The 13150-nt window shown below is 35.4% G+C and overlaps 1 protein-coding gene across 1 annotated transcript; it reads left to right on the top strand.

Annotated features, from left to right (window-relative positions):
- Positions 1-2962: 2962 nt before the first annotated feature.
- On the top strand, positions 2963-5367 carry LOC131059960 (glycosyl hydrolase 5 family protein). The gene is made up of 3 exons (XM_057993028.2): positions 2963-3349; positions 3764-4538; positions 4837-5367. The coding sequence occupies exons 1-3, from the start codon at positions 2963-2965 to the stop codon at positions 5268-5270; spliced, it is 1596 nt and encodes a 531-aa protein (XP_057849011.2). The 3' UTR covers positions 5271-5367.
- Positions 5368-13150: the final 7783 nt, after the last annotated feature.

Below are 13150 nucleotides of genomic sequence, written 5' to 3'. Positions count from 1 at the left end.
TGCTCAAAAAATGCATAACCCATATTTAATTCCACCATATAGCAATAAATAAATACTCTAATTTGCTAGCTTAATAGAATTTGATTTATCAATTTATGAAAACAATGGTCTTTTCTTTAAACAATTAGTCAAGCCAAATATAATTTAACTTTCACTAATAATTCAACATTCACTCTAACTTAGATAATTAAAAATAATCGATTAATTAATTAACCACAAAAATGATTCTAATATAATTTATTCTTAATTCCCTTTAATCAACACGACACATATTAAATTCTAATTAACTACTCCAGAAGAGAATAATTAAACACACAAAACGCATAACACGCAACACTCAACTGAAACCAAAATAGAACATGACACACATATCAACATCGAAAAAGTGGCCTACTTGGCGAACCGACAAGGCAAACAAAAGATCGTTGACACTCACAATTGAGAAAGGCTAGGGTTAACATTAGGACCTTAGAACTACCTCCTCCACTTCCATTAGGTTAATTAGGTACGCTCAGACCTGTGGAGCCAGGTGGAGATGATACCTTGTACCTGCAATTCCCTGCATCACCGAACCGCACATACATATATATATACACAAACACGGTAAACACACCGATGAGGGAGAATTGTGACGTTTCGTGTCTCACCGAAATGAGTGATGGAAAATCATCTCCTCGCACCCCATACACTTCCATACAACATGACGACATATACATGAAGCGACTGGCACACAAGGTAAATGTGTTAGTCCATCATTAGTAACGCATAAATAAACTTAATATTTTCTCATTAATAAAATATGATGTAGAAGCACAGTTAACAACTACTCATCAATAAGCAATATTTAATGTATATTCAATATCTATTTCTCAATGAACTATAATGCATAATCATATTCACCAAACACACTCCAAAGTGTAATACCAGAATACACATCACAATCACAATAAATCAACCATCCACATAAGCCACTGAAAAGTCAACGAGGCCAAAAAGGGTCTTAACAGGGTAGGGGTACTACATTCTCCATTAGAAAAAGTTCTCTTCATTGAAAAGAAGATTGCTTATTTAGAAAGTGAATACTCATGAGATCCCAAAGAAATCTTCAAGCTAGATGGATTACTAGTGTATTTAAAGGTTTATACTCCGTTGCATACTCTTCTGTGTCAAATTGATATATTCTCATTTTTAAAACTAATTGTATAAGAATTTTGCTTCCCAAAAAGAAATTGTCTTTCTTTCTAGAATATTGTCCTTTGCAACATAAAGAGGCTGCCAAAAATCCTTAGATAAAAGTAATTACACGATCAAACTACCAAAATGTAATAACCTAAAAATGAAAGCTACTCAAAATTCTTCATTAGTTCTATTTTTTTATGAACTTGGGATCCCGGTGGATTCTCTAGTTTTTGTAGACCCAACTAACTACAATTTAGTCTAATAAAATGAAAGAATTATAAATCTCCATTACATAATTCAATGTAAGGTTGAATCACTTATATGATAAAATCTATTATTCAAACATTGGTTACTGATTTTAATTCTAAAAAAGTACTAGTTGTGTTTTTAATAAGTTTGTCCATGTTAAATTTATTGATTCTAAAAAAACTAGTTGGTTAGTATTCTAAAAAATACTAGTTGTGCTTTTAATTAATTTTTATTAAAATTATTATTATTATTTATTTAGGCATTATATTTCAAGTTCATAATATGAAAAAATAGAAAATATGTAAAATTGGTTATAACAAACTTGACGTCCTATGCATCTTATTCTTTGAGTATTTTTCAACAATTGAATAGTAAATGTTATTTGTTTTTTTAAAATACATATTTTTTAAATTTCTTAAAATATAATTATAAACTACATAAAAAATAAAATTATTAACTTAAATAATCACAAAATTATATATATACATATATAGACACACATATAGACATATATACATGTACATACATATGTATATATTTCTATATGTGCGTGTATATATATGTATATATATAGTTGTATATATCTACATGTATACATGCATACATATATATGTCTATATGTATATATATATTTGTATGTATGTACATGCATACAAACATGTATATATGCATGTATGTATGTATGTTTATTTATTTATATATACATATATGTATACATACATATATGTATATATCTACATACATATATATGTATATGTGTGTGTATATATATATACACTAATTTTTAGTACTATAAAGGTAGACCAATATTACCCTTCTTTATAAAAACGTGACAAAGATTTGATCTTGTAATTGGTGATGAACTTTGTAAGGATATATTCATTCCTCCCCTACAAGATTGCACTAGTATGAGTAATCAAGTCATGTTGTGATGTGGGTATTGTTTGGATAATTTTAATGAGATTAGAAATTGGTGATATTAGTCATGATAATTTTTTTTAATTTTCTATTTGTTAATCTATGTTTCTTTATCTTTTGACTTTATTTGAAAATCAAAAGTATAGAAGTAGTTAGAAATAAGATAGTCAAATTTAACGTAAATGAGACTTCCCAATACCAACATCAACAAAACTATCTCAAAACCATAACTACTTCATAGAATAACATATTAACTTTTGGTTCCTAATATAATTATTTATTTTCTACCAAAAATTAAAAAATGCTTGCTCTAAGAAAGAAGGTGAAAATGTAGCAGTTGGATATCAACGCAACAAGGACTAGGTAGGGAAACTTTGTGCTTGTGGAATTCATGAGCATTACATAAGCCTGAATATGGAGTAGCTCACTAGTTTTTGGTATACGTTACCTGCTACCTCTAATGCATGTTGACTCATAACATTTCTCTGAAATTCTGCACCAACTTCCACTATCCACACCAGCCCAACAAACCTTCACTATCACAAACCCCTGCCTCGTTTCATGCATATATTTGCTTTAGACATTGAGTTGGATTCAGATTCAGAGAGAGAATATAATGGATCATTCAAGATTGCTTATGGTCATTTTATTGTGTACACTGGGACTTTCGTTGGTAGAGGTCGCGAGTTCTACCCCCCTGGAGACTCGTTCAAGATGGATAGTGGACGAAGCTACTGGGCGGAGAGTAAAGCTGGCGTGCGTGAACTGGGCGGCCCACCTGGAGCTAATGGTGGCGGAGGGGCTGAGCCACCAGTCTTTGTCCTCCATTGCCAACGCCATCCCCTCTCTCGGCTTCAATTGCGTCCGCCTCACCTGGGCCACCGCCATGATAACGAAGCAGAGCCTCACGGTGGCGCAATCCTTTCAGTCTCTCAACCTCCGCTCGGCGGCCGCCAGAGTAGAAGCGCACAACCCGGGCTTCTTGCAGCTGACTGTGGCGCAGGTATTAATATCCATGTTCCTTTGTATCCAGGGCAAGAACAAAGCCTTTAATCCCTTTGAATGATATATTCATCTTTAACTATGCTTTCTTTCAATTATCTTTCCATCTTCATCTTGTGTGAACTGAGTGCCTGCTTTCCCACACTTCTCTCATCTTTTATCAATTCTTGGGCTGTAAATTAACATCTATTGTTTCATTAGATTTTTTACAATCTAGATGATGGATTAATGATTGTGATCTAAAACATTAATTCAAAAATTTGCACACAATTTAAACTAGAAGCAACATTATCTATTATATAGATTGTGGAAATGTCTTCTCAATGATAGAATAAAGACAAATGAAAACATTAAACATCTAATGTTGTACTAGCTAGACCTAATTTTCTCTTTTTATTATTATTATTTTTTGCAGGCATATGCTAGAGTGGTGGCAGCACTTGGAGCCGCGGGGCTGATGGTGGTGCTAGACAACCACGTCAGCAAGGCGCAATGGTGCTGTGGTCCCACCGACGGAAACGGATTCTTCGGTGACAAATACTTCAACCCAAGTGAGTGGCTCCATGGCCTCATGGCCATGGCCACCACTTTCAACGACACGCCACATGTGGTGGCCATGTCGTTGCGCAATGAGCTGCGCGGCCCGACCTCGAGTGCTGCCGAGTGGCTCCACTTCATGCATCGTGGAGCCACTGCCGTGCACATCGCCAACCCCAAAGTCATTGTTATTCTCTCGGGGTTGAGCTACGACTCCGACCTGAGCTTCTTAGCCCCCGGTCGCATGCCGCTGCCCTTTGTAAACAAGATTGCCTACGAAGTACACTGGTATGCCTTTACTAGTGGAATTAAGTGGTCGAGTGGGCGGACCAACCAGCTGTGTGGGTCTTTGGTGGCAGGGATTAACAAGCGGGCAGCTTTTCTGGCGACCTCTGCTCCTCTGTTTATAAGCGAGTTTGGCATTGATGAGAGGGGAATTAATGAGAATGATAACAGGTATTTGAACTGCTTTCTGGCTTATGCAGCCGAGTGGGACTTCGATTGGGCTCTTTGGACTTTGCAGGGAAGTTATTATATTCGCAACCAGCAGCCTGGGTTCGAGGAGACTTATGGAGTTTTTAACTCTCGTTGGGATGGATTGAGGAATGCTCATTTTCTCTCCCTCCTTCACCCTATCCAGACCCCAATCCAGGGTACTTGCATAATTCTTTTCTTCATAATTTCAAAGTTCATTATGAAAACAATTTATTTTAAATACATCTATTTTGGATCAAATTTTGTTGAGTGCAATGCTCTTATATCATAATAGATGAGGTCAACATTGCATCCTCATAAATTTGATAGAATAGATATCCCTGATCTTCAATTTTGACTCTTAACCAAAAAGATTTCAGCTAAAAAGATTATCGCTCATATCATTATATTCTACCCTTACCATCACTATAAAATGACTCTCCATACTAATGATTGGTTTTCTTTTCTGAATTGTAGATCCAAGTTTCTCTTCAGGTCTGCTTTACGAGATAATCTATCATCCTGCAAGTGGCCTGTGCCTTGTGGCCACAACTAAGAATGAGGTTGTTATGGGCTCTTGCAATGGGAGTAGCAGATGGAGCTACAATATTAGGGCTGGTGGCTTCATTGGAGTTGTGGGGACTTCTGCATGTATTGGAATTCAAGGGGATGGACTGCCTGTGGTGTTAAATGACCGCCTTCACTGCCCACTTTGGAGTGTGGTGTCGAGTTCGAATCTGCAGATTGGTACAATGGATAGCAGTGGAAAGATGGTGTGCTTGGATGGAAGCTCCAGCCCCTTGGTTGTTGCTCGGGATTGCATATGTCTTGTGGTTTCTCAATGCTCCATACGAGACAATCCTGAGGGTCAATGGTTTAAGGTTATTAGCACTAGCAAAAATTTGGCTTGAGATTAACACAAGAGCAGCTTGAGAGAAATTTAGAAAAAGCCAATAAACGAATACAAGGAACATATGACTAATAGGTTTATGACGTCTAACATGAAAATGATAACTATTAACAATCCTAACAATTGCGGCCATTGTGAACAAGACTGCATCTAATCTTATTAAAATTGAGGCCATTCTATATGGAATGGGTTGTTTTATTGTCTTGTTGTAGGCATCTAGAAGGTGCTGAGATCAAATCTCTTTAATATATAAAAGAATGATGCTCATAGGTAGCTTCTTCTTGTCGTCTTTTTCAACTCACCTCCTAAAAAATCAATATAATATCAATCAAAGAAGTGTAGAATTTTTGATAACCCCATTATCAAGCATATTCATATACTTCCATCTCTATATAATCATTGTAGCAATCAAATTATTTTGTTCTCTCAAATTGTCCCAATGCTTGAAGATTTGATGTTATGTCATACAACTTGGATACCAACAACATCTATGCAGCATAAGCTTTCTTGTAAAATATAATATGAGCTGCTCTCTAGAGTTGTTTCTCCTCTTGTGAGGTGCATTGCTTCTCTATCAATAGGTTTTTGAAATACATCATCTTCTTACATAGGTGAATTTTATTTTTTGTTCTTATGATGAAATCTACATACCATGCCATTTCACCAGAGCGTGAAACTAAGCTCATTCTCCTAATTTTATAAGAGTTGATATATAGTACTTTAATAACATGCAAGATTTATTTATGGAGATAGTCACCCAAGATCAAGGAAATTTAATGAAAGCATAAGACAAACTCAAAGTGAGATAATGTTTATCTTCTATCAAAGAGCGCAAATGTCTAATATGATTCATGATTCAAGATTACAATGAGAAACCCTTCTGTATAAGAAAGAGTGAGATATAAGACAACATAAGATTGTTATGGTTTTTGATCTTATGATCCTTGAAACACAAAAAGTAGATGCCCTGAGTAAACTTAGTTGATTAGGTGTGAAAATGACCTAAGAGGGAACCCAATTAGGTAATATACCCCATTCACACCAACATCCCCTTAAATGCAACTTAGTGAGAATGAGAAAACATGGATGAGTATCAACATCAATGCTTGATGATATATCTATTTACAATCAGTGTCCTTTTGAAGATGAGAAGAAGAAAAATCCCTCCCAAGAGAGGATGAAAAAAGAAGGAATAACTAATCCTCCAAAAAAAGTGAGAAAGATAAAATTCTATGTGAGGAAAAACTCTACAAAATAGAGAAAAGAAGATATAACATTCGAGACTCTCTTAAGTAGCCTCATAAACCAATAGTAGATGCTCAACACTAGATGGTGAAGATGGTCTATGATTGTTGAACAACATTTCTCTCCTTATTACAAACAAATTCCAACATGCATGCATGCTATATTCTTATTTTTGAAAGGCATATGAAGAAAGAAATATAAACATACATAATTTCTTTAGAAGTTGCTCAAGTATCAACATGTTGGTGCCAAGAGGTGTCATAATCAATTAGAAGTCCCAAGCCCAACTAAAGAAAGTGGCAATGTAGAACCTAGTGGAAACGAATGTAGCAAAGAAAAACATGAATCTAAATTTTTGCTTGAAAATATTCAAGTAATGCCAAACTATGACTGTAGACACCTAAATCTATCCACTTAATTAAATGAGTACTTAGTATTTATTTGATTATTTAACCATCAATGAACAATTAATTAAATTAATATTTAATCAATTCAGCTTAACCCTCTTCTCTTATTAATTAAATGAATTATTCAATTTATTTAATTTAATTCATTAAACTATGTTCTGACAATTAATTAAATAAATAAATCATATTTGTTTAATTAACCCCCCTCTTGCATTTAAATAAATTAACATTTATTTAAACCCTATCTTTCACATTTAAATAAATCAATATTTATTTAAATCCCTAAAAGCCCATCTCTCACATTTAAATAAATAAATATTTATTTAAAATCCTAAGACTCTCACCCACTTGTACTTTCTAAAAAATACAAGTTGCGTTGCAAGGTGTGTGCCCTTGGTCTCCTTGTGCTATGTAGTGTAGTGCTCGGGTTTGTGACATGGCTTAACCACCTCCTGTGGATTCTGTTAGTGAACAAATTTGTCCCTCAACAAATACATACACATACTAACTGCAAATGCCCGAGATAAAGGACAAAGAGCACCAACAGTTGGATAGATTATCATTGAATTGATAGTCTTCCTCTGAATTGAGAGGTACAGCTCCCTCTTAGAAGATTTACAATGAATTTATTATACAGTTGATAAGCTAACACTTTTAACCAGAAAGCATCGAAAGGCTTCAACATTTATACATCAACACAAATAAATGCCTTCAAAACTGCACACGTAGGAAATTTTTGAAAAGAATATTCGAAAGAGAGTTCATAGACTCTAACCCATAACATTCTTGTTGTATAAATTCAAAGCAAAATAGAGACTCAACGAAGACTAATGGCTCGATCGATACTCTCTCATGCTTCATAGAGCAAGGGGTATCAAGCAAATCAATACAATGTGAGTCATCCAACAACCAATAATAAACATGAATTGAAAAGGATTACAGAGGTAGCTGATCATCAAATTATATTGTGCCCATAATCAACTTAAGAAAGATTGCAAATCTAAGAACACACAGATTCAAAGATAACACAACATTTCATTAATAACCAGTCATTCTATAATCCAAACAATTCATGTGATAACCAAAACATTATCTGTTGCTCCCAAAATCACAGTTTTCAGAACCCCTTTCTTTTCTTTTTTCCTCATATATATAGTCTCTCTCTTTTTTTAAAGAGACTTTCAGTTATCAATAACTGATTCTTGAAAAGATAATTAATCAATCTTTTCTTTTATCTTTTATCCTCTTCTTGATAACTTTTTTTTTTGTTTTAAATCTTCAAATCTTTTTATCTCAGAATTTTTATAGACCCGTACTTAGAGATAAATAAATTTTTACTGCAATAATATTTTTCCGATTGCTTTAGTGAGGATTTAGAAAACTAGGTTTTCTAAACCCTGTCAACATTTCAGCCCGATCCAACGGTGCAATTAAAAGTTATGCCCCCCGCACCGAGATTGATTTTTCTGTCTTAGAAAATCCGTGGTTTTGGATTACATTAAAAATTACAAACATTAGACATGCCAATGTTAATGGATTATTGAAATTTCTGAAATTTTAAACTCACACACTCTAAACTTGCATTTGATGAGTCTCTGAATTCTAAATTTGAACCTCTGAAATCGAACCTCGAACTTTGAACCTTGAACCTGCGAGGTTCAAGCAAATGGTTCAAAAACACAAATTGCACCCACAGTATAATGCATTGATTTTTCTCTTTCCATTTTCCTGCACGTTGAACCTTGAACCTGAACCAAAATGGTTCAATGGTTCAAGTTCAATGACCGAAAATTACAAAGCTCAAAATTTGAACTTTGAATTTTTTGAACTTTTTGAACCGCTTGAACCTTGAACCGGCGGGGTTCAATCAGAAGGTTCAAAACACAAATTTCACCCACATTATATTTGATTTATCACTTTGTTTTCATATCTGGCTGCGTGTTGAACCTTTGAACCTTTTGAACCTTTTGAACTGCTTGAACCTAAGGAGGTTCAAGGTTCAAGTTCAATGATAATTGTTCCTTTGGGCTTCCATAGGAAAACCTTCATAACTTTTTAGTGAAAACTCTGTTTCTTGTGAAATTTTAACCATAGAATAAATGAGCCAAGTAGAGCATAAACCAAAAATAATTTTGGCATATGAAACATAAGACTTGAGATTTAATTATTTGGACATATGGGTAACTCGAATATTAAAGAATTAAAATCTCTCAGCTGATATGGAGTTTGGCCACAAAAACTTCAGAATTAAAACATTAAAAATAGCTGATTTTTAGCTAATCATGAGGCTTTAGGAACAAGAAAAAATATAGGGCTAACAAATTCTATAAGTAGATAGTGGTTGTATCGGGTATTAAGAGGTTGATATTTTGGTGCAACGACAACCACACTTATAACAAGTGGTATCAGAGCTTGGTCACAGGTTCAAACCCCTCGCTTGCGCTAGGAGGGGGGTTGTTGCAAGGTGTGCGCCCTTGGTCTCCTTGTGTTGTGCAGTGCATTGCTTGGGTTTGTGACATGGCTTAACCGCCTCTTGTGGATTCTATAAGTCTTGTGGTTGTATCGACCATTAAGAGGTTGATCTTTTGGTGAAACAACAACCGCACTTGTAACAAGTTGCACACTAACCCTTCTCCTAATCATGTCTAAATCCTTGATTATTAGCCTAATCCCCCTCTATGTGTTTTCACATTTCTAAACTAAGGGATTAGTGAATGGTCACTTCTCACAAATATCTAAGGCTCTTACTATAGTGTAAAATTTTGTGTGTATTAATCCATTAAATCAGACATTAACACCACATTAAATGAAGCATTACAAGAGAGAGCAAAATAAAATAAACTAATTAGAAAATTCCCTCAAATTGTCCCATTGTTCTCTATTCTTAGGGACCTTGCAAGTTTAGATGTTGGCTCTCAGATGCATGATCGCAAGATGACTACCTAAGAAACATGAGTGAAATGATGCAAATCTATAAATTATATGATGTTGTGCAATTCTAAATTATCATGATAACTATGCTATGAATGCAATGATCTTATTGATATGCTATGATATGACACTAAAACTATGAAAATGTTGCTAATGATGCTATGATTAAAATTGCTAAGATCACGAGCTGACAAAGATTGCTAAGGGTCTTGTCATGGTTGAGAAGGGAGCTATTTATGGATTTTCCAAAGCCAAAGCTGAGGTGGCAAGATTCAATAGAGAGGATTTGGTCTAGAGAGATTAATGGTAAAAAATGAGTAAGTTGGAGAGGAGATTGAAGGGTAGGACACTTGTCATCCCTAGAGGGACAAGTGTCAAGGAATCTCCATCAAATGCCAACAAGGCAAGTGGTAAGGAGATGGAGGACATGTGGCAAAGATGTCATGTGTCCTCAAGAGAAGATAACCAACCTACAAGAGGTTAGGATGAGGAAGTTAGAGGAGATGGGCTATCCCACATTAATAGTTCCCACTTTTGCCAACAAAGAAAATTGGCAGAGGTGGGGAATTTTTTTTTTTGGGGGTTCAAATGAACTAGGGGTGTTCGAGCGAACCCCCCCTAAGGGTTTGATCAAACCCACCATCGGACACGGGTTCGATCGAACCCATTAAAATATTTATTTTTAACTGGTTCGATCGAACCCCTTTTTAAATTATTTTTTAAAAAACTTCTATAAAAACCAAAAATGACAGTTAGTTTGTATTTTTATGTGTCTAGAGGGGGTTAGAGAAAACCCAACATTAGCACCATGTCACCATGCCCTGTCAGCAATAACCAACACGTCTCACCTTTCATCTTTCGACCTACATTATTTCAGGTGCACAAAATAACCTTTTTTTTTGTTTAATAACATTTTTTTTAATTAAATTTAGTTAAAAATTAATAAATAATTTATTTGTTAATTTATTTTTATAATTAAATAATTGTATATTTATTGTTTTTCATCATTTTAGAAAAACGTTTGAAAATTTAATATTTTGATTTAATGTCAATTTGTTTTTAAAATTAAATAACTGTATATGTATTTTTTTTTCAACTTTTCAAAAAAATGTTATGAAAAACTTAGAAAACTAAGGTAGTAAATTAAAACTTAGAAAAAATGTTAAGAAAAACATTAGCAAAATAAAAAATTAGTAAAATGTTATGTAAATCTAAATATAATAAATTAAAATGTTAGAAAAATTAATAAATTTAAATTTAAAAAAACATTATAAAACTTAGATAAAAAATTTAAACAAATTAGACAAAATAAATCCTCTACATGACCCCTTTTCACATCCTATTACACATGCAACATGACCCCTTAGGACCCCTTAAGACCACATATGCCCCTAATGACACTATACATCTCCTTAGGACCATAGAGGATCACATAGTGGACCCTAAGGTGTCATATGTGGTCCTAAGGGGTCACACATGTGTTAACAAATGTGTGACCCCTTAGGACCACATATGACCCTTTATAACATCCTAGTGTGTATGACATACCCCTTAGGATCACATAGTGTCCTAAAGGGTCATATGTGGTCCTAAGGGGTCACACACATGTGTTCTAACACATGCATGACCCCTCAGAACCGCATATGACCCCTTATAAAATCCTAGTGTGAATGACATACCCCTTAGTCCATCACAGTGTCCTAAGGGGTCATATGTGGTCCTAAAGGGTCGCACATTTGTTAACACATGTGTGACCTGCTAAGACCACATATGACCCCTTATAACATCCTATTGTATACAACATGTACCCCTTAGGATCACATAGTGTCCTAGAAGGGGTCATATGTGGTCATAAAGGGGTCATCCATGTGTGTTCTAACACTATACATGTGTGACCCCTTAGGACCACATATGACCCCTTATAACATCCTAGTGTCTACGACATACGATCCCTTAAGTTCACATGTACAGTGTCCTAAGGGGTCATGCATGTGTTCTAACACATGCGTGACCCCTTAGGACCACATATGACTCCTTAAAACATCCTAGTGTACATACGACATTCCTGTTAGGATCACATAGTGTCCTAAGGGGTCATATGTGGTCCTAAGAGGTCATGCGTGTGTTCTAACACATGCATAACCCCTTAGGACCACATATGACCCCTTATAACATCCTAGTGTACATACGACATTCCCCTTAGGATCACATAGTGTCCTAAGGGGTCATATGCAGTCCTAAGAGGTGCGTGACCCCTTAGAACCACATATGACCCGAACTTATAAAATCCTAGTGTGTACGACATATCAGTCCCTTAAGATCACATACATTAGTGTCCTAAGGGGTCAATAATATGTTCTCCTAAGGGGTCATGCATGTGTTCTAACACATGTGTGACCCCTTAGGAGCACATATTACCCCTTATAAAATCCTTATAGAACTACATATGACCCCTTATATATTGTATACAACATGTACCCCTTAGGATCACATAGTGTCCTAGAAGGGGTCATATGTGGTCATAAGGGGTCATGCATGTGTACTCTAACACTGTACATGTGTGACCCCTTAGGACCACATATTACCCCTTATAACATCCTAGTGTCTATGACATATGATCCCAAAGATCATATGTACAGTGTCCCAAGGGGTTGAATATGTGGTCCTAAGGTGTCACGCATGTGTTCTAACACACGCGTGACCCCTTAGGACCACATATGACCCCTTATAACATCCTAGTGTACATACAAAATTCCCCTTAGGATCACATAGTGTCCTAAGGGGTCATATACATGGTCCTAAGAGGTCACGCATGTGCTCTAACACATGCGTGACCCCTTATGACCACATATGACCCCTTATAACATCCTAGTGTACATACGACATTCCTCTTAGGATCACATAGTGTCCTAAGGGGTCATATACATGGTCCTAAGAGGTCACGCGTGTGTTCTAACACATGCGTGACCCCTTAGAACCAGATATGACCCCTTATAAAATCTTAGTGTGCACGACATATCGGTCCCTTAAGATCACATACATTATTGTCCAAAGGGGTCAATAATACGTGGTCCTAAGGGGTCATGCATGTATTCTAACACATGTGTGGTCCCTTAGAACCACATATGACCCCTTATAAAATCTCTCTTCCCTTAATTTGCTCAGCTGGCATGTGTTTTAATTTTTAAAAATTATGTTTTAATTTAGTACATGATGTATATATCTTTAATGATCTCTCTCTCTCTCTCTGAAATTAATGTTATCTCTCTCTCTCTCTCTCTCTCTCTCCATCATGAAA

This window comes from Cryptomeria japonica, chromosome 7 (genome assembly GCF_030272615.1).
Source record: "Cryptomeria japonica chromosome 7, Sugi_1.0, whole genome shotgun sequence".
In the NCBI taxonomy this organism is placed as follows: Eukaryota; Viridiplantae; Streptophyta; class Pinopsida; order Cupressales; family Cupressaceae; genus Cryptomeria; species Cryptomeria japonica.
This window is presented reverse-complemented; position numbering and strand designations above follow the sequence as displayed.

Excerpts from the sequence above, each read along its gene's own strand:
- LOC131059960 (XM_057993028.2), top strand. The coding sequence starts at position 2,963 with ATGGATCATTCAAGATTGCTTATGGTCATTTTATTGTGTACACTGGGA. Across the intron at positions 3,350-3,763 it reads TGCAGCTGACTGTGGCGCAG|GCATATGCTAGAGTGGTGGC; the intron begins GTATTAATATCC and ends TATTTTTTGCAG. Across the intron at positions 4,539-4,836 it reads TATCCAGACCCCAATCCAGG|ATCCAAGTTTCTCTTCAGGT; the intron begins GTACTTGCATAA and ends TCTGAATTGTAG.